The sequence below is a fragment of the Aethalodelphis obliquidens genome, unplaced genomic scaffold (assembly GCF_003676395.1).
Source record: "Aethalodelphis obliquidens isolate GAN/ISIS:26980383/991018 unplaced genomic scaffold, ASM367639v1 scaffold86, whole genome shotgun sequence".
In the NCBI taxonomy this organism is placed as follows: domain Eukaryota; kingdom Metazoa; phylum Chordata; class Mammalia; order Artiodactyla; family Delphinidae; genus Aethalodelphis; species Aethalodelphis obliquidens.
Window position 1 is genome coordinate 6927651 of NW_020838030.1, and position 22820 is coordinate 6950470.

A 22820-nucleotide genomic window follows, 5' to 3' on the forward strand; every position below is an offset into this window, starting at 1 on the left:
TTGCTAACATGGTACATTAGCTGAAAAATGAGCAAGAATATGGATTGACCCAGTAAGACATATTCTTCAAAATTAATAAAACAGGGATATTTGTTTCTTAATACAGTCTCTCGGCTTGAAGTAGGAAATATCAGGAATTACACTGTCAGAGTACCATAAAACAAACATTTATGATGTATCAATGCATAAACACTTTGTGGTGTATGAGTACACTGGACTATTACTCAGCAATAAAAACAAGCAACCGCCATTATATGCAACAGTAAAGACCCATTTCTAAAACATTATAGTGACGGAAAGAATTCAGACACACAAGTATGCAAACACACACGCAGAGTCTGATTCCATATGTACATGTGTGATTCTACGAAGTTCAGAAATAGGCAACATTGATCTACTGTCAGATGAATAATTCTATTTATATTAAATGAAAGAGAAGACAAAATTAATCCCTTAATTAGTGATAGGAAATGGAACCAAGAGGATTTATCTGGGGTGATAGAAATGATTTTTGTTTTGATTTTTGTGGTGGTTACCTTCCTGTGTGTGTGTGTATGTGTGTCTGTGTGTGTGTGTGTGTGTGTGTGTGTGTGTGTGTGTATAAAGTCATTCAGTGGTGCATTTAAGATCTACATATTCTCATCTATGCACATTACCCTCCAATAAAAATGTTCAAAAGGTTTAAAAAAGAAGCCAACAGGATACAAAAATAAATTAGTTTTTAAGTCAGGAAATGCAACTAAAGAACAGTGAGAACACACGAAGGTTGTATTATAGGTGAGTTTAACTTATCTTGAGCTGTGATAAGTTAAGGGAGCTTACTGGCTTTTGTATAACATTTACTAGTAGCTTCAGGAAGGCTGGACCTAGATTCTTCCAAGTAGCAAGTCACTCTTCTGGAGCCTTTTGCTCCCCCATAGGCATTCTGGTTCTCTTAGGATAAATGCTGGTGTCCAAAGGCTCAGATTGGTCCACATGCCATCAGGAAAGCATGTTCAGGGTTGTTTACGATTTGGTTCCTGCCAATCTCTCCACCACTCAATCAAACTTCTTCACAACCTCCACCTCGTTCTAATACGTCAACATGCTGTTGGCTGCGTTCGGCTCTTTGCGAATTCTGTTCTCGCTAAAGGGAACACCTCAACCCCTTCTTAACTAGGTCACCTACTATTAGTTCTTTAACTCTTGTGTCACCCACTTTTGTCAGCTGATGCACTCTATTAGTGTTCATGCAAACCCCTATTCTCACAATTCCCCCTCTGACGTTAATGAGGTAGGAGATAGATGGGCCCCTGGGCTGGACAGCTGGTGTGTGTTTGTCAAGCGGAGTAAAACGGAGGCTGTGTTTCCCCAGACACTCCAAGGACAAAGTTAGTGGCAAGAGCTGAGCTCTGCTGAAGAGGTAAGACGAGCACTCCTGAGGTCAAGGAAAATGTCCCTGACTGTACATGCACAGGAAGGCTCCTTGGGGGTCAAAAAGGAGAGGTGCTATCCCATAACAGGTGATGTCAGGCCTCCCACAGGCCTCCGCGCTGGAATCCATCTTGGCGAAAAGATGCGCAGACAGATGGGGGCAGACCCTAGGGCCGGTCAGATGTGGGAAAAGAAATGAGATAATCGGCCACAGGTAAACAAAGACCCGGCAGAACTGTCCTATATAAATGATGTAACCGCCTCCTTACTGGGCTCCCCGTCATTAGAGAGGACACCCATACCCTTTCTCCCTGGGTGTGTATTTCTGCCTTGCTTCAGTCGTAGATAAACAAACTACTTCTCTGTGTGCTCTCCTACTTGCGCTGCATCTCTAATAATAAACTTTGCACCTGATTTTACAGTTTTGCCTCCTTGAAACATTCTTGCTTTCAAACCGGGGCATGAGCCAGGGCCACTTTGCCTCTAGCCTCCAGCCCCTGGTGAGCTAGCAGCTAGGATTCCTGGTTTTCATCCAGGCTACCCAGGTTCAATTCCTGGGCAGAGAACTAAGATTTCTCTTCAAGACCGCTCACTGTGTCTCTCTGAGATCATTATGATGGTCTGATTTTTTTTATCTGACTCCCCAAATACACCAAGAGTACCTTTAATATGGGGGTGGTATCCTATCCCTTATCTCTAGAACTTATTAGGATTTCTGGGCTGTACTCAAATAAACTGTGTTGAATTTATGTTAAGTAAGGGGCTTCGAAAACTCAAACATGTTGTCTTGTGCCAAAACCTCCTCGAATCCAAAAGACAGACTGTTATTTTTGTCTAAAATGTGAATTTTAAGAAAAAATAGTTTTAGCAAAATTAAAGAGGATGGAGCATTAAGAGGTTAGGGAAGCAACTTTCTAAGTCAAGTGACAAATACTGTGAAAGATATCCTCTTTCACAATTGACTAAGAGAAGAAAAGAGTTTCTACTTAAAGTTGGAAGAAGTTAATTTTAACTTTAAAATTCTAATTAACCTAATAGCACACACCTAACATCTAGAACATACTGAACCTGAAAAAAAAGATTTCTAATTTTGAGGGGTTTTTCCCCTGCTTATCGAAGAAAGAAGAGATTATCAAACATCTAATTTTTGTTAAAGAACATTAAAGAAGCCCCTTCAACCTGCCACTTTTTATAAATGATTTTTCTTTCAGCCATCCTTTTGGCTAAGTTAATGGCCCTTTAAATTCTCACTTCAGCTTTGCTTTCATAGTCAGCTCTGCATTTAATCGTTTCAAGGGCCTCTCTCTTATTATTCACACTCAGTCTAAACTAATGACATTTTTTAACTACTGTAGGTACAGTTCTTCACAGCCCACAGGTGAGTTTGTGGGCTCTTGGGATGACCCACTGCTGACAAAGAAAGAGGCCTTATTCTCAGTCTTTATCTAACTGCCTTCTTCCAGGTGACGGACCAAGTCAGGGCTCTTCTAAATGGTGAAAACAGATAAAAAATTCTTTCCTTTTTCTTGTGATAAGAATTTAAAAAATAGCTCTGAAAACAGAAGAACAGTATGTTTGGACTCATCAGTTTCAAGGATAGGGCTTTTCAAAGGGTTAAGGTATTTGTGATTTTCTTGCCCTCTACTCTCTATTTGTGTATTTCTTCCTTTCTCTCAGCTTCCGATTTTACACTTCACCTCTCCCTGGTCCCCTTTCCTGTTTTTCTTCTTCTTCAACTTCTCCTCTATTAATTTCATTGTTTTCTAACTGTACTATACATGAATAAAACCCAAATGGGTATTTTCAGTTTTCTTCCATCTATTTTCATCCTGTCTTCGGAACTTTGCTATACTTGTGATTTCTTCTCTTTCTTCTTTCACCTATTCCTCTTGGCAACAGCCTTGTTAGTTCTTTTTGCCTACTTTGCACACACACACATACACACATTTTTTTTTTTTGCAATAGATAATCAGAGAACGTGAGGGCTACAAAATTTCTCACTAATCATTTAATCCTTTCCATTCATTTTCTATATGAGAAAACTGGAGTGGAAATATTTTCCCATGCCTACTTAGCACTGTAGCTCAACGGTGGTGCAACATAAGAAGTGAGCTCAGTTATATTCATACCTAAATTCACTCTCTCTGTATCTAGCAATACAGTTGGTGGTGATTATATAACACACACACACATATGCACACACACACCCCACGTATTTTCTATAAGCCAAAATATAAACAAGTACAAATGTATGAAACAAATGCCTAGAAGTAGACTGCATCATGTTGCAACGATAGTAAATACTTGCCTTCCTCTAAGGCTTTTACTCTATGTGTCATGACATGACCTCATATGCAAAATTGGCTTGACATTCTGGAGGACGGAATTATTATTTGTCCTATATATTGCCCCTCTTTTGCCATTTACAGTGGAATATCCTTTGAATATACTCAAAAGGTCTGGGTGACCATGTCCTCCTTCCTCGAGGTCTGTGGTATGAAAACTGGGAGAGGGTAGGAGTAGTTCTAAGGGATGATACTGAACTATAGACTCACTCTTCCATTTCTCTCTTAAACGTACTTCAACCAGGCTTTTTCCAACCCCACTCCAATGTAACAACTGGTCAAAAAATCACCAATGAACTCCACACTGCCAAGTTAAATGGTCAATTCCCCATTACCTCTACCTGACTGAGCAATAACATTTTGATGATGCTGATGAAATACTTATACTCTGAAATATTTTCTTAACCTGGTTCCAAGAAACCAGGCTCATGTTGTTTTTATGTGATCTCACTGGTCAATCTACTTTCTCCTCTTCCCAGCCTCTTAATATCGGAATGTTAGAGCAATCACTCTTTGGTCCTCTATTATTTTCTATATTACTTCTTTAAATGTCATCTCTATTTCAATGATTCCAGGAAAATAATTCTCTTTCCAAAAGCCTCTTAAAAGTTCCAGGCTCACATTCCCAATGGTCTACTTCACATCTCCACTTGGATGTCTAATACATATTTCCAGCTCAACACATCCAAATTTGACATTGTTGTCTGTTCACACAAAAACTGCTCTAATTACTGTTTTCCCCATCAGCTAATGACAATTCCATCTCTCTAGTTGCTGAAGCAAAGAACTTTGCAATCATTCTTGACTTATCTTTCTTATGTCCAAAATCCTATTGGCTTTGCTTTCAAATTAGATTTTAAATCCATACACTTCTCATTACCTTCATTGCTTCCTCCCAGTTTCATTCTACTATCATCTCTTCCGTGGCGTACTGTAACAGCATCAGAACCACTCTCCCAGACTCCATCCTTGTTCCCCTATATTCAACCGAAGAGCTAGTATTATCCTTTTTAACATGTTGGATAGATCAAGTTATTCTTGTGTTCAAATGCTGCAAAGATCTTCTACTTTACTCATAATAAATGGTAAAATCTTTATAACGGCCTTCAAGGTCCTGTGTGATCCCACCCTCCCATTCCTCCCATTATCTTTTGACTTTAGCTCCTTCTTGCTCACTCTGTTAGAGCCTCATCAGCTTCCTTCTTTCCCACATACACCAGGGATCTTCCTGCCCTAAGACCCTTGTACTGCTTTCTATGCTCAGTATAATCTTCCCCCAGCTATATACTTTGTCCCTTCACTTCCTTGAATCATTTATCAAAAGTCGTCTTGTCAATGAAGCCTACCTTGACCACTCTATTTAAAACTGCAACATCCACCACCACTGCTGATGATGTCCCTTACCCTGCCCTACTTTTTCTTTTTTTATAGCACTTGTCAGGTGTGATGCCAACAAAACAACAGAACAGGTATCTCCAAACTCCTGTCCCTCAACAGAAATATTGAAAATAAGCAGAAATGGTCAAAACCAACTTTGCCAGAACTCTGGACAATGGTCAAAGATTTACAGTAATTAAGTGAATGCTGAATCAAGAAAAAGGCCAACTTGAAAACAGTAGAAAAGCTTTGTGGCATTTTTATTTTCTTTTTCCCACCCCACCCTACCTCAATGGCAGTCTTGAAGACCTGAAGACCACAGCCTGCATTCATAGGGGGAGACCCTAGTACTTGGTTCTCAGGACAAAGCAGAGTAGACTTTATTAGCAAAGTACTGTGTTTCTCTATTCCAACCTTTATGGGGACTACCTGAAGGACTGACACAACATACTTATCTCTGTTTTACTTAACGTGGGACTCATTGAGGGAGGGAAGAACATAGGCATTGTTCATAAACATTATAAGGTGAATGGAAAACCAATTGTCATCTAGAACAAAATATCATGGTGGAAACAAACAAAAGACAGCAGAGAGCCTTGGAGGAAAATCTGAAAAGAGTTTCTTTGGGAAATTAGGACATTCAGAAATGCCTGTGTATACTGGGGAATTTAGAAAGTCACACATATATCCAGGGCAGGATGGATGCTCAGAAAAATCATGAGAAGACCTGACCTTAAACTTTCATCTTTGACTAATCTCTAGGTTCAGCACAAGCAGGAAGTAAAGGCTAAGGCAGAATTACAAACAGCCTGGTTATGTGTGGAAGGAAGGCCCCAGAACAGAGCCAATCCACAAAGACTGAGTGCTACATGTTAAATTAAGTCTCCCTCAAAATTCACATGTTGAAACCCAAAACCCCAGCATCTCAAATGTGACCTTATTCGAAATAGGTCATTACAAATGTAATTAGTAAAGTTAAGACGAAGTCTTTAGCGTGGACCCTTTCCAATATGAAAGGCATCCTCATAAAAGGGAAAATCAGAACAGAGAGACATACACAGATAGGGAGATCATCATGTGAAGATGAAAGGAACCCAAGAAATACCAAGATTGCCAGCAAATCATCAGAAGGTAGGCAAGAGGCATGGAACAGATTTTCTTTCATAACCCTAACAAGGAATAACCCTGCCAACACCTTGAACTTGGACTTCTAGTCTTCAGAACTGTGAAACAATAAATTTCTGTTGTTTAAGCCACCCAGTCTATAGGACTTTGTCACAGCAGACCTAATAAATTAATCAGCTGTGAAAAGTATTCTTTTTGTTTTAGCTCCTGGCATTCAAGGAAATCTCTGTCAAAATGCTAGCTGAACACAAGCTAACAGAGCAGGCAGTTCAGTGACCACACATGATAAGGAATACTTTCTTTAAGTTTGGAGAAGTCACTAAACAAACCAACAACTTCTGCCTTTGACAAGCAAGAACATCAAACCCTGGGAGAGATGGAGAATATGAGTTTCAGAGGTACCACATTATAATATTTAAATGCCCAGTTTTCAACAAAAGAATCACAAAGCATACAAAGAAATAGGTAGGTATAGTACATTCAAAGGGGAAAAATGACATAAACCATCCATTAGTATGCCCAGACATTGGACTTACTAGAAAAAGATTTTGAGTCAATTGTCTTAAATATGCTCAAATATTTAAAGGAAATCATGAATAAAGAAAGAAAACTAGGAAATGATGAATAAACAAAATGAGAATATCCATAAAGAGATAAAATTTATACAATTTACCAACAGCTAACACTGTCTATTATTTACTTATTTATTAAGCCTATTAATAATTATCTCTCTCCCTCTGCTATACCTTAATCTCCACGAGGGAAAGAATTTTTGTTTTCTGGTTACCAGTACCTGGTCAGTGCCAGACAGTAGACAGCCAACATTTGTTAACTGATTGACAATAAATGATCTCTTCCACATCTAACAGCTCATTACCTATAATTCTGTGATATAAAGAAACATTAGGGCTTTCCTGGTGGCGCAGTGGTTGAGAGTCCGCCTGCCGATGCAGGGGACACGGGTTCATGCCCCGGTCCGGGAAGATCCCATATGCCGTTGAGCGGCTAGGCCCGTGGGCCATGGCCACTGAGCCTGCACGTCCGGAGCCTGTGCTCCGCAACAGGAGAGGCCACAACAGTGAGAGGCCTGTGTACCGCAAAAAATAAATAAATAAATAAAGTAAAATAAACATTAATGATGATGTGATGACAGTGAATACAATTTTGGAGTGGGTAAAAGAAAGGGGGAGGTATATTTATAAAGCAAAAATTCCAGAATGTGATGACTCAGGGAGGAAAGTTGCTGGAGCTATAGTTAGAGGAACAGTATGTAACCTTGAGCACACATTACACACACAATCAGTTCTCAGCTGGGCAAAGAGCACATAAAAGTCATGATTTATTTTAAGCAAGGAATCAATGCAGTGTGGAATGTGCTAAGTGAATGGAATCCCAAAATAATATTATCAGTGTCATATTCCTCGGCCTAAAAAATGTTTTATTAAGATATTTTCACATTCTGCTTTTCAAATCAAAATTAAAATTAGGTTATCAATATTTATACATTTCTAATTTCAACACAGTAGGGTATCTGTTTGAAATATTACATCTCTCTCTCTTTTTTAAAATAATGTTTTTGCCAATCAATGAACCATAGCTGTGCTGATTTCACAATTATAAGAGCATTCCCTAGCTTGCATTTTTCTTCAAAGACAATCCTTGCATAAATATTTTCATAGAATTCCTAATTCCTATTCCTACATAGAATTCCTATGTATATAAAATGGCTTCATTTCTTGATAAAATTTAACAAAATAACATTACCTATGTTATTACCTGGTTCTAACTGTAGGCATGTATAGTGAAGGCAACAATCGTTCCTGAAACTATCTGAATTTTTATTTTATTTTACCTTATAGTCTAAGTTTGTTAAAAAAATTATATATCTACAAAAAAATCTACAGCTAACATCATACTTAATGGTGAGAAACTCAAAGCTTTCCCTTACTAAGATAAACTACAAAGCAAGGATGTCCCCTCCCACTTTCATAAAGGAACTCTTTGCTAATGCACTAAGGCAAGAAAAAGGAAATAGGAAATAATATAAGTTATACAGATTGGGAAGAAGACATAAAACTATCCTTATTATATCCTTAGGTATAAATCTAATAAAATATGTACAAGATCTATATGAGAAAAACTACGAAACACTGATGAATGAAATCAAAGAAGAACTAAATAAATGTAGAAATACTCCATGTTCATGGAGAGGGAAACTTAATATTGTCAAGATGTCAGTTCTACCCAAATTGATCTATAGATTCAATGCAATCCCAATAAAAATCTCAGGAAATTATTTTATGTATACCAACAAACTGATTCTAAAGTTTACATGAAAAGGCAAAAGACTCACAATAGCTAACACAATATGGAAGGAGAAGAATGAAGGTGGAGGACTGATGCTACCCAACTTCAAGACTTACTATAAAGTGATAGTAATCAAGACAATGTGGGATCTGAGAAATAATAGACAAATAGGTCAATGGAACAGAAGAGAGCATCCAGAAATAGGCCCCCATAAATATAGTCAGCTGATCTTTGACAAAAGAGCAAAGGCAATACAATGGAGCAAAGATAGTCTCCTCAACAAATGGTGCTTTAACAACTAGACATCCACATGAGAAAAATTCAGTTTCGACTCACACCTTACACTCTACACAAAAATTAACTGAAAATGGATCCTAGAGCTAAATCTAAAACACAAAACTATAAAACTATAAACTATAAAACTCCTGGAAGATAACGTAAGAGAAAATCTAGATGACCTTGGGTATGGTGACACCTTTTAGATACAACACCACATATACCATCTATGAAAGAAACAAGCACATTGGGAAAGGAAGTTGGGAAAGGAAGTTCCCAATGAAATGTTTAACACAAATAGAGGCAGCCTCTGCTGTACTTTCTGCTTTCTGAGGAGGTTATAGGTCTTTTATTAATTATAGCATTGCTTAGAAATAATATTGTGGTTTAAGGCAATATTTCATTTCTTGGCATTTTCTCTCATTCTCCTAACAAAACTTTATGAGGTGTGTGGAACATTCCAGGTAATCAAGGAAGACTAAAGTAGGGTATATCTAAATTGGAGCCAAAAACATTTTAGTTCAGTTCTTCAAAGCTTTGATCTCTGGTTTTAAGAAAAAATAAAGAAACTGTTTCTATCTTGAGTTAGAAAATGCATGAAATAACCAATTTTTTCATGCCAGGCCCAGAGCGCTTTTTGTCTTTTCTTACACGTATCACAGATTTAATTCAGGAACCAAGCTGTGCTATATACCCATTTGAAAATCATCACCAATAGTCAGAACCATTGGAGTCGGCTTTGAAAATCCACCCTTCATTATGCTCTCTCCCTAATGTTAATGATTATGTCAGAGATGAAAAGAACCTGGCCCATGATCCTTGCTGGCTATAAGTAGAGGATGCCCAGGACAGCCTACCCTCAGAGAAGTAGAGCATTTTGGAGGGCAAAGAGTGGGAGGCGATTTGGGCATTTTGTTTTGAGGACTTGTTCAGGGCTGGAGACAATGACTGGGGAATCCCTGTTAATGGGGCAACAGAAGAGAGGGAAATGCCAGGGGTCCCTTGACTCATCAGACAATACAGAAGAACTAAAAATGATAGAAGAGTTTTGGCTCAGGAGCTGGAGAAGTGCTGCCAAGTCTGGAAACACTCTGAGATCTCCCGTGAATGCTGGGCAGACAACAGGGCCAGGGGTGACCTTTCCCGGGCATGGTTCCTATCATCATCTAATTGAAAGTGGGGGAAAATGACCCCCTGGGCTAGCAAACACTGAGGACTTGTTTTCTACAAATGGAAAATAAATACAGATAGAAGCTAAAAGAAGATGAACATGACTTTCACAGGGGCAATGCACTTGCTAGCCCTTCGGCCCAAGGCAATTTGTCGTTAATTGTTCATGCAGATACACAGAAGAGAAGCCAAAAATGTATGTGTTTGCCAAATGTGTTCAAAATACGATCGAAAGGAAAAAAGACATGTTGATTATTGATTGGGTTTTTCTTATTTACATTACAAGGTACAGCATTGCACAACCCAGGCAAAGATAGAGGGATGTAGCAGTATTATGACTATTTGGATGATGTCCATCCCAGTAGCATCCAGTATGGAACAACCAGCAAAAAGGAAAAGAAAAGGAAAAAAACACAGGAGAGGAAAACTTAATTGCTCATACAGAATACATTCTGTAGTTTCATTTGAGATATTTCATAGCTTTGTTCAGAAAACTTGGTGCGATGGAATGCATTTCCTTTTTCACTTCCTTAGGAGTGTGGCACTATAAATGCACAGCCACAATCGTGTGGTCTCATCCTAAACATCAGTGAACTAATCTTGGCTGCTCTTTTTATCAATGCAGAAGACAATATGGCTAGATAGAAGCCACACCATTTCTAAACAGTCACATGAAAAGCCTCATTTTCTATCTGGGGAGGAATGGAGAGCATGGCATGAAGAGTTGCTCTTCTGTCACATTTCAATAGTACTTTCATTGCTAATACCATTTCTCCTCCATTTCATTTTTGAGACCACTTTTTTCTTGGCAGATTCAGGACGCTGTTTTGTGTCTAATTTAATAACTTTGTGTATCCCCATATATACATGAAGAAGTATTTTGTTTCAAGAATTTATAAAATTTTTGAAGTACTTAGTAATTTCCTAAAATATCTTGAAGCTGGAGGTAGAAACCATGGAGTTACTAACATGCCTATGATGTACCTACCGCTTAGGAAGAGAGGACCTCAGAAGAGACCCTGTAATCTGTTGTTTTGCTTCGACACCCACCCAAATCTTACACTTCACCCCTCCACAGAGTCATCTGAGTGAGCTTTCTAAATCCCTCTTATCACATCCCATTTTCATACTCAGATGCTGCCTGAAATACAAATTTCTAAGTGTAGTTTCTAAGACCCTTCATGATCCAACTCTGGTCCACTTATCATCCATATTTTTTGCCGTATCTTTATGTTTCCTGTAATTCCTCCATCCATCTAGGCATCCAACCACTTAAAAACATGTTTGATCACCTGCCATATCCAGGCCAAGTTCAAGGTGCTGGTGGTACGATGACGCATAATGGATAGGTTTCCACATAGAGACAAGTAAAGAGATATCATAATGGTATGGAGTATGTAGGGTGCAATAGAAGCAACAGAAGGAGCCCCTAACCAGACGTGGATGGGGTGCAATGGTTGCAGATGGCTTCCAAGGAAAATTAATATCTAAGCAGAGACCCAAAGAATAGAAGGGAGTTAATCAGGCAAATAGCGCAGTGACCACTACTCTAGGAGAGGGAAGAGTTTTCCCAATGAATGGGAAACTTTTTAAAGAACAGGAAGGGGGAAACCATGGAACCAGAGAGTTAGCACCACATGCAACACCTCTGGCTGCATCTCTATCTTCTGTCAGGAGCATTTGCAAAAACAACATTTAGAGAGACCTTCAAGATGGCAGAGGAGTAAGACGTGGAGATCACCTTCCTCCCCACAAATACATCAGAAATACATCTACATGTGAAACAACTCCTACAGAACACCTACTGAATGCTGTCAGAAGACTCAGGCTTTCCAAAAGGTGAGAAACTCCGCATGCACCTGGCCGTATGGCTAAAAGGGTCCTGGTGCTCAGGCGGGGTGTCAGGCCTGTGCCTCTGAGGTGGGAGACCTGAGTTCAGGACATTGGTCCACGAGAGACCTCCCGGCTCCACATAATAACAAACAGCAAAAGATCTCCCAGAGATCTCTATCTCAACGCTAAGACCCAGCTCCACTCAACGACAAGCAAGCTACAGTGCTGGACACCCTATGCCAAACAACTCTCAAAACAGGAACACAAACCCACCCATTTGCAAAGAGGCTGCCTAAAATCATAATAAGGTAGCAGACAACCCAAAACACACCAATGGACGTGCTCCTGCCCACCAGAAAACAAGATCCAGCCTCATCCACCAGAACACAGGCACCAGTCCCCTCCACCAGGAAGCCTACACAACCCACTGAACCAACCTTTTGGCAGACATCAAAAACAACAGGAACTATGAACCTGCAGCCTGTAAAACGGAGACCCCTTAACACCGTAAGTTAAGGAAAATGAGAAGACAGAAAAACACACAGGAGATGAAGGAGCAAAGTAAAAACCCACCAGACCAAACAAATGAAGAGGAAATAGGCAGTCTACCTGAAAAAGAATTCAGAGTAATGATAGTAAAGATGATCCAAAATCTTGGAAACAGAATGGCAAAAATACAAAAAACGTCTAACAAGGACCTAGAAGAACTAAACAGCAAACAAACAATGATGAATAACACAATAAATGAAATTAAACATTCTCTAGAAGGAGTCAATAGCAGAACACCTGAGGCAGAAGAATGGATAAGTGACCTCGAAGATAACATAGTAGAAATAACTAAAGCAGAGCAGAATAAAGAAAAGAATGAAAAGAATTGAGGACAGTCTCAGAGACCTCTGGGACAACATTAAACGCACCAACATTTGAATTATAGAGGTCTGAGAAGAAGAAGAGGAAAAAAAGGGACTGAGAAAGTATTTCAAGAGATTATAGTTGAAAACTTCCCTAATATGGGAAAGGAAATACTCAATCAAGTCCAGGAAGAGCAGAGAGTCCCATACAGGATAAATCCAAGGAGAAACATGCCAACACACATACTAGTCAAACTATCAAAAATTAAATACAGGGCTTCTCTGGTGGCGAGGTGGTTGAGAGTCTGCCTGCCAATGCAGGGGACACGGGTTCATGCCCTGGTCCAGGATGATCCCACATGGTGGGGAGTGGCTGGGCCCGTGAGCCATGGCCACTGAGCCTGCGCATCCAGAGCCTGTGCTCTGCAATGGGAGAGGCCACAACAGTGAGAGGCCCGTGTACCACACACACACAAAAAAACTAAATACAAAGAAAAAAATATTAAAAGCAGCAAGGGAAAAACAACAAATAACATACAAAGGAATCCCCATAAGGTTAACAGCTGATCTTTCAGCAGAAACTCTGCAAGCCAGAAGGCAGTGGCAGGACATATTTAAAGTGATGAAAGGGAAAAACCTACAACCAAGATGACCCTACTGAGCAAGAATCTCATGTAGATTCAATGGAGAAATTATAACCTTTACAGACAAGCAGAAGCTATGAGAATTCAGCACCACCAAACCAGCTCTACAACAAATGCTAACGGAACTTCTCTAGGCAAGAAACACAAGAGAAGGAAAAGACCTACAATAACAAACCAAACAATTAAGAAAATGGTAACAGGAACATACCTATCGATAACTACCTTAAATGTAAATGGATTAAATGCTCCAACCAAAAGACACAGACTGGCTGAATGGATACAAAAACAAGACCCATATATATGCTGTCTACAAGAGACCCAATTCAGACCTAAGGACACATACAGACTGAAGGTGAGGGGATGGAAAAAGATATTCCATGCAAATGGAAATCAAAAGAAAGCTGGAGTAGCAATTCTCATATCAGACAAAATAGACGTTAAAATAAAGACTATTACAAGAGACAAAGAAGGACACTATACAATGATCAAGGGATCAATCCAAGAAGAAGATACAATTGTAAATATTTATGCACCCAACATAGGAGCACTTCCATACATAAGGCAAATAAAAGGGGAAATTGACAGTAACACAATCATAGTAGGGGACTATAACACCCCATTTTCACCAATGGACGGATCAACCAAATGAAAATAAATAAGGAAACACAAGTTTTAAATGACACATTAAACAAGACAGACTTTATTGATATTTATAGGACTTTCCATCCAAAAACAACAGAATACGCTTTCTTCTCAAGTGCTCATTGAATATTCTGCAGGATAGATCATATCTTGGGTACCAAATCAAGCTTTGGTAAATTTAAGAAAATTGAAATCATATCAAGTATGTTTTCCACGCACAACGCTATGAGACTAGATATCAATTGCAGGAAAAAATGTGCAAAAAATACAAACACATGCACGCTAAACAATACAATACTAAATAACCAAGAGAACACTGAAGAAATCAAAGAGGACATAAAAAAATACCTAGAAACAAATGACAATGAAATCAGGATGACCCAAAACCTATGGGATGCAGCAAAAGCAGTTCTAAGAGGGAAGTTTCTATCAATACAATCCTACCTCAAGAAACAAGAAACATCTCAAATAAACAACCTAACCTTACACCTAATGCAATTAGAAAAAGAAGAACAAAAAACTGCAAAGTTAGCAGAAGAAATCATAAAGATCAGATCAGAAATAAATGAAAAAGAAATGAAGGAAACAACAGCAAAGATCAGTAAAACGAAAAGCTGGTTCTTGGAGAAGATAAAGTTGATAAAGCATTAGCAAGGCTCATCAAGAAAAAAAGGAAAAAGACTCAAATCAATAGAATTAGAAATGAAAAAGGAGAAGTAACAACTGACACTGCAGAAATACAAAGGATCATGAGAGATTACTACAAGCAGCTATATGCCAATAAAACGGACAACCTGGAAGACATGGACAAATTCTTGCAAAAGCACAACCTTCCGAAAATGAACCAGGAAGAAATAGAAGATATAAACAGACCAATCACAAGCACTGAAATTAAAACAGTGATTAAAAATCTTCCAACAAACAAAAGCCCAGGACCAGATGGCTTCACAAGTGAATTCTATCAAACATTTAGGGAAGAGCTAACACCTATACTTCTCAAACTCTTCCAGTATATAGCAGAGGGAAGAACACTCCCAAACTCATTCTACGAGGCCACAATCACCCTGATACCAAAACCAGACAAAGATGTCACAGAAATAGAAAACTACAGGGCAATATCACTGATGAACATAGATGCAAAAATCCTCAACAAAATACTAGCAAACAGAATCCAGTAGCACATTAAAAGGATCATACACCATGATGAAGTGGAGTTTATCCCAGGAATGCAAGGATACTTCACTATACGCAAATCAATCAATGATATACACCATATTAACAAAATGAAGGAGAAAAACCATATGATCATCTCAATAGATGCAGAAAAAGTTTCTGACAACATTCAACACGCATTTATGATAAAAACCTTCTAGAAAGTAAGCATAGAGGGAACTTACCTCAACATAATAAAGGTCACATAGGACAAACCACAGCCAACATCGTTCTCAATGGTGAACAACTGAAAACATTTCCTCTAAGATCAGGAACATGACAAGGTTGTCCACTCTCACCACTATTATTCAACATAGCTTGGAAGTCTTAGCCACAGCAATCAGAGAAGAAAGAGAAATAAAAGGAATCCAAATCGGAAAAGAAGTAAAGCTGTCACTGTCTGCAGATGACATGATACTATACATAGAGAACCCTAAAGATACTACCGGAAAACTACTAGATCTAATCAATGAATTTGGTAAAGTAGCAGGATACAAAATGAATGCACAGAAATCTCTTGCATTCCTATACACTAATAATGAAAAGTCTGAAACAGAAATTAAGGAAACACTTCCATTTACCATTGCAACAAAAAGAATAAAATACCTAAGAATAAACCTACCTATATAGACAAAAGACCTGTATGCAGAAAACTACAAGACACTGATGAAAGAAACTAAAGATGATACAAACAGATGGAGAGATATACCATGTTCATGAAATGGAAGAGTCAACAGTGTGAAAATGACTACACGACCCAAAGCAATCTACAGATTCCATGCAATCCCTATCAAACTACCACTGGCATTTTTCACAGAACTAGAACAAAAAAATTCACAATATATATATGGAAACATAAAAGACCCCGAATAGTCAAAGCAATCTTGACAAAGAAAAATGGAGCTGGGGGAAACAGGCTCCCGGACTTCAGACTATACTACAAAGCTACAGTAATCAAGAGAGTATGGTACTGGGACAAAAACAGAACTACAGATCAATGGAACAGGATAGAAAGCCCAGAGAGAAACCCACGCACATATCATCACCTTATCTTTGATAAAAGAGGCAAGAATATACAATGGAGAAAAGACAGCCTTGGTGTGGTGCTGGGAAAACTGGACAGTTGCATTTAAAAGAGTGAAATTAGAACACTCCCTAACACTATACACAAAAATAAACTCAAAATGGATTAAAGACCTAAATATAAGCCCAGACACTATAAAACTCTTAGAGGAAAACATAGGCAGAACTGTCTATGACATAAATCACAGCAAGGTCCTTTTTGACCCACCTCCTAGAGAAATGGAAATAAAAACAAAATAAACAAATGGGACCTAATGTAACTTAAAAGCTTTTGCACAGCAGAGGAAAACACAAACAAGATGAAAAGAACCCTCAGTATGGGAGAAAGTATTTGCAAATGAAGCAACTGACAAAGGATTAATCTCCAAAATTTATAAGCAGCTCGTGCAGCTCAATATCATAAAAACAAACAACCCAATCCAAAAATGGGCAGAAGACCTAAATAGACATTTCTCCAAAGGAGATATACAGTTTGCCAACAAACACATGAAAGGATGCTCAACATCACTAATCATTAGAGAAGTGCAAATCAAAACTACCTTGAGGTATCACCTCACTCCAGTCCGAATGGCCATCATCAAAAAAACCTACAAACAATAAATGCTGGAGAGGGTGTGGAGAAAAGGGAACCCTCTTGCACTGTTGGTGGGAATGTAAATTGATACAGCCACTATGGAGAACAGTATGGAGGTTCCTTAAAAAGCTAAAAATAGAACTACTATACGACCCAGCAATCCCACTACTGGGCGTATACCCTGAGAATACCATAATTCAAAAAGAGACATGTACCCCAATGTTCATTGCAGCTCTATTTACAATAGCCAGGACATGGAAGCAACCTAAGTGTCCATCGACAGATGAATGGATAAAGAAGATGTGGCGCTTATATACAATGGAATATTACTCAGCCATAAAAGAAACAAAATTGAGTTATTTGTAGTGAGGTGGATGGACTCTGTCATACAGAGTGAAGTAAGTCACAAAGAGTAAAAGAAATACCATATGCTAACACATATATATGGAATGTAAAAAAAAAAAAAAGGTTCTGAAGAATATGGGGGCAGGACAGGAATAAAGATGCAGACAGAGAGAACGGACTTGAGGACACAGGGAGGGGGAAGGGTAAGCTGGGACGAAGTGAGAGAGTGGCATGGACATATATACACTACCAAATGTAAAACAGATAGCTAGTGGGAAGCAGCTGCATCACACAGGGAGATCACCTCGGTGTTTTGTGACCACATAGAGGGGTGGGATAGGGAGGGTGGGAGGGAGACGTAACACGGAGGGGATATGGGGATATATGTATATGTATAGGTGATTCACTTTGTTATAAAGCAGAAACTAACACACCATTGCAAATCAATTATACTCCAATAAAGATGTTAAAAACAAAATGTAAAGAAAAAAAGAACTGGAAGGATTTAAGGATGGCTACAATGAAGGACTGGGCTGCAGAATGAATTATTTAAAGTTATCCCAATATGCCCTGCTCCTTCACTCCTCTGCTCCCACCTCCTGGGTTTGGAGTAGAGGAGTTTCTTCGCATTATGTGATGAGCTTTAGTGCATCACTTCCTGTTTTACCTCCTCTCAGGCATCTTTCCGCAACCACAGCATCACCACCCTAGACAAGCTTGCATTTTATCTTACCCCACACCATCTATCCATGTATTCCGCACTGTGCCTGCAGTGTTTCTCATGTTACATAGTCATCAACTATTTTCTGATACATTTACTGAGCTCCGTATGCTTTGAGGATGGGATTTTTGTCCTCTTCTTATTTTTCCAACTCAGCACAGAGCAAAGCACACAGTAGATAGTTAAGTTTTTAGTGAAAAGGAGTGGAAAGAGTTAAAATAGCTTTTATTCTTGTAGCTCATCTGCAGATGTATTGGGTTGGGTAGGAAGATAGGCAATCTTCTCCGGACATATATTTGGGAATGAAATTAATTCAAAGCCTCTCAATGAACACATGGGTGACTCATGGGATCTTTATCTCCCTGAGATAACATAGAAAGGAAACAGTGACAGAATCACAACCTGGCTTTTTTAAAAAGGCCCACAGAGAACATGCAGCATTCTGGGGAGAATAATTACTTAGATTGGAGTAGAGACAGAATAGAAAGAAAGGCAAATATTTGATTCTTTGTGAGTGAGAGGATGGGGTTCTTTTTAACGTGCAAAGCTTGTTTTATGCAATCTTTGGAGACCTTGCCCATCCGAAAAGGAAGACAAAGCAGGATACCAGCGGAGGAGTTGTTTTTCTTTACAGTGTCTTCTTTTAGCAATAACTATTCAAATTAAAGGAGAACATAAATTGTAATCAGCAACTTTTGTTAGATCAGAAAGATGCCAATAAACGCCCTCTCCTCCTTCTACCTCTCAAAGAATCTTTGCAGCAGCAAGGAAGGCAAAGGAAAAGAAAAGGGACAGCAATTTCAGAAGGTAAGAGAAAGAGAAAAAGAAAGCAAGAACAAAAGAGCCCCAGGAAGGCAAGGTGATGTTGGTGCCTGAGCTGGACCATACAGTGTATGATCTTGGGGGTCAGAAGAGACCTCAAGAGGTAATGGGGGAAAAGAATCCCTATAGTTGCTGGAGAGGGTGTGGAGAAAAGGGAACACTCATGCACTGCTGGTTGGAATGTGAATTGGTACAGCCACTATGGAGAACAGTATGGAGGTTCCTTAAAAAACTACAAATAGAACTACCGTACGACCCAGCAATCCCACTACTGGGCATATATCCTGAGAAAACCATAATTCAAAAAGAGTCATGTACCAAAATGTTCATTGCAGCTCTATTTACAATAGCCCGGAAATGGAAACAACCTAAGTGTCCATCATCGGATGAATGGATAAAGAAGATGCGGCACATATATACAATGGAATATTACTCAGCCATAACAAGAAACGAAATTGAGTTATTTGTAGTGAGGTGGATGGACCTAGAGTCTGTCACACAGTGAAGTAAGTCAGAAAGAGAAAAACAAATACCATATGCTAACACATATATCTGGAATTTAAGAAAAAAAAATGTCATGAAGAACCTAGGGGTAAGACAGGAATAAAGACGCAGACCTACTAGAGAATGGACTTGAGGATATGGGGAGGGGGAAGGGTAAGCTGTGACAAAGTGAGAGAGTGGCATGGACATATATACACTACCAAACGTAAGGTAGATAGCTAGTGGGAAGTAGCCGCATCGCACAGGGAGATCAGCTCGTTGCTTTGTGACTGCCTGGAGGGGTGGGATAGGGAGGGTAGGAGCGAGGGAGATGCAAGAGGGAAGAGATATGGGAACATATGTATATGTATAACTGATTCAGTTTGTTATAAAGCAAAAACTAACACACCATTGTAAAACAATTATACTCCAATAAAGATGTTAAAAAAAAAAAAAAAAAGAATCCCTATAGTTATCCTGCTACGGAAATAATGGAGAAATTACAAAGGGAAAATACTCTTAGAAAATGCAGCTCGCTTATATACACTTTTATTGTGTTATTATTTCACTTCTTATTAAGGGTAATGATCTCTCAGAAAGCTCTTGCAGCACAATAAAACAAAGGATATATGCTAATTGGGATATTATTATGAAAATAACATGATCTTTTCAAAAGAAGACTATCAACTAAAAGAATAGACCAGATATAGGGTCTCATTTGTATTTCATGGCTGCAAGTTTGAAACTATCCTGCATAAATTATGTAAAAAACCCAACCCACAAAGAGACACAAGTTTAGCCACCCTACACAGCACCAACCATTCTCTTATAGTGTCATGCTACTGAGAAAACTCATACCTTCCACAGTTGCTCGCTTGGGCTGAATGGTGATGGCTCCTTCTGCAATATCTTCATGCTGGTGCAGTGGGTTTATTTTGGATCCCCAGCTGTCTGATCCCACCCAAAGGAAATGGCCTACTTGGTCAGCTCTTTTGGCTGCTGCAAGGATCTGCCTGTGGAGAGGAACATTAAAAATATATCTTAATGATAAAGAGCAGCTATTGAACACATACATATTAGGAATCAAGCAGAAGAAAAGCAAGTTAATATTTCTCCAAAAGTAAGTGATCAATAGTAAGAAAAAGGATTTACATCCTTAATATATAAAGAGTTTTTGTAAACCAATAAGACAAGTAATCAAAGTAGCTTGAGGTAAATAGGCAGAGTATTAAAAATCAAAAGATAAAAGGAGTAATATAAATAACCAGTAAGCTGGTTATTCACATACATTAAAAAGGCAGAAAATGTGAATTAGAACACAATATTTAACTTTGGCCAAAACGTTCGTTTGGTTTTATTCTGTGTTGTGAGTTTTGGCATGAGGCTGGAGACGTGAGCACTCCCATTCGCTGCTGGTAGTACGTATCTTTTCTGGAAAGCAATGTATCAGTCTAAATGAAGCATCTTGAATTATTTATAAAAATGAACAGAAATTCACATTAAGCTTGAAACATGTACAGCTCATGTTTATAAATGAAAATAGTATACAAATAACAAGGGCAATAAGGGCAAATAAAAAAAGGGAAACTCATTCTTCATGAAATTAATACAATAATATTTTTGGAAGAACAGGGGATGGATAAGAGGTAACTACATTTGTGCAACAGAAACTACTTTGGTGGGTAATAACAGCAGTGGTGGTTGGTTTGCCTCTCAGGACTTGCCGATACCAGGTACCACAGATGTACATGGTTCAATACAATATGACTGGTTGAAAAACTGTATATGAAATTGCAAAAACCAAAGGTCTCCTTCTCTTTCATCTGGGCAGCATATGGAATGGTAATTTTCCAATAAAATCCTAAGGAATAGGTTCTGATACTGTGAACACCCTAACAGTAGAAGGTGGTCGATGTGAGGTGGTGAGTTAAACATGACGGTGGTCGGAGTGAGGGAAGAAGTTAAATTACCATTAAGAAATGAAATGGTAAGACCCTCTAGGAAATCTTCACCTGGCTTACAGAATTCTAGAAACCAAAGGTGTGTTTTCCCAGGCAGAAAACAGCTTCTCTGGAAAAATCTGAACCACCCCAGGAAAAAGATTCTAGATACTGACACAGAGTTATTCTCTCATGGAATGGCCACTGGGATGCCTGACCAGTCCACCCAGAGCCCTGTCAGTTGACAAATTCTGCCCATGTACACAGAACTCTCTGTGTCTTACTCAAATGGAAACTGCCGGAAATGACGCATCATTGTGGAAAATTCCCAAGGTAAAATAGAAACCAAATAAACTAACAAGGGAAAGGAAATTGGTGTGGAGTGAGGCAGAGAAAATATACCAAAAAAACAAACAAAAAAGAAACAAAAAGAAGCAAGTGCAGTTAAATGAGAATTATCATCTCTATTACCAAGAATGAGATAGAAACAACAATAAGAAATAACCCTTAGTTATTAAAAATATGAAACTAAAATTAAGTTAGAAGAGATAAAGAAGAAAGTGAAGAAACATTTTCAGAAAGCAAAACGACAACAAAAAGGTATAACATACACAAGAAAAGATAAGTGTCTTAAAGAATAAACCCAGGAAGACTTACATCCAACTAACAGCATTTCCAGAACAAATGTAAAGAGAAATTAAAGTTTTAAATATCTTTTTAATGAAAAAAAACCTGCAAGGAATTGAAAGTATGAATTTCCAAATTAAAAGAGACTCATCCAGCAATTTAATGGGGGGAAATAAAGCATGTCACAGAATTAAGAATTCTGGAAAAAGTGAGAATAAAGCTTTCAAGAGAAAACTGGGACCTCTGGAGAGTAATAAGAAGCAGAATATTACCAACCTCTCAAGAGAAGGGGAAAAAAAAAAAAGGATGACAGATGATGAAGTAATGCCTTCCGAATTTTGAGAAAAAACATTCATAATCTAGAATTCTAATATTTAACACACACAGAATCTCTATACAAATAGAACTGGCATCTATAAAGGTAGAAAGACAGACAGATAGACGGAAAGACAGATAGATAGACAGATATCCAAGGGATCTTAAAGATTTTCCTATGCAAACTTAGAATCTCAAATGCCTTGCAAGTTTCAAGTTTTGTAATTCATTAGTCACCATAGATACTTGCTATAAATCATTTACGTGCCAGGTATGATGTGTTTAAAAATAAATATGAGACCACACCTTACATTTCCAACTAGTAATTAAGTGTGGAGGCAGGATGAGAATATTTTGAGGCATGAAACACACAGAAAAGTTTTTCTTTAATTTTTCCTTTACTAGAAAATCATTGGAGGGTACACTTCAGCAAAAAAAGAAAATAAATGATGAATAAAAATGAAAGAAAGAGAGAGAGAAAGAAAAAGAAAATCTTAAAATAATAGAGACCAGTCTAGTTTAAAACAGAAAGATAGAGCTTTCAGGAGGGAAGTGTCCAAAAAAGTAATGGAACTCGCAGATTATTTTATATATATGAACATATGGGAAAAGTGATAGACCTAGGACATTAATAATAAAATATTAAAGATAACTATGCAAGTAAAAAAACTGTCATATTAACTCCAGGAAAAACAAAAAGTTTTTCCCCCAAAAT

General features: G+C 38.3%; 1 protein-coding gene across 1 annotated transcript in view; it reads right to left on the bottom strand.

Annotated features, from left to right (window-relative positions):
* GRM7 (glutamate metabotropic receptor 7) overlaps positions 1 to 22820 on the bottom strand; it is a 567524-nt gene that overhangs the window by 381736 nt on the left and 162968 nt on the right. The window contains exon 3 of the mRNA XM_027093810.1: positions 20082 to 20236. Within this exon, the coding sequence (XP_026949611.1) occupies positions 20082 to 20236 (155 nt within the window). The remainder of the gene's footprint in view (positions 1 to 20081; positions 20237 to 22820) is intronic.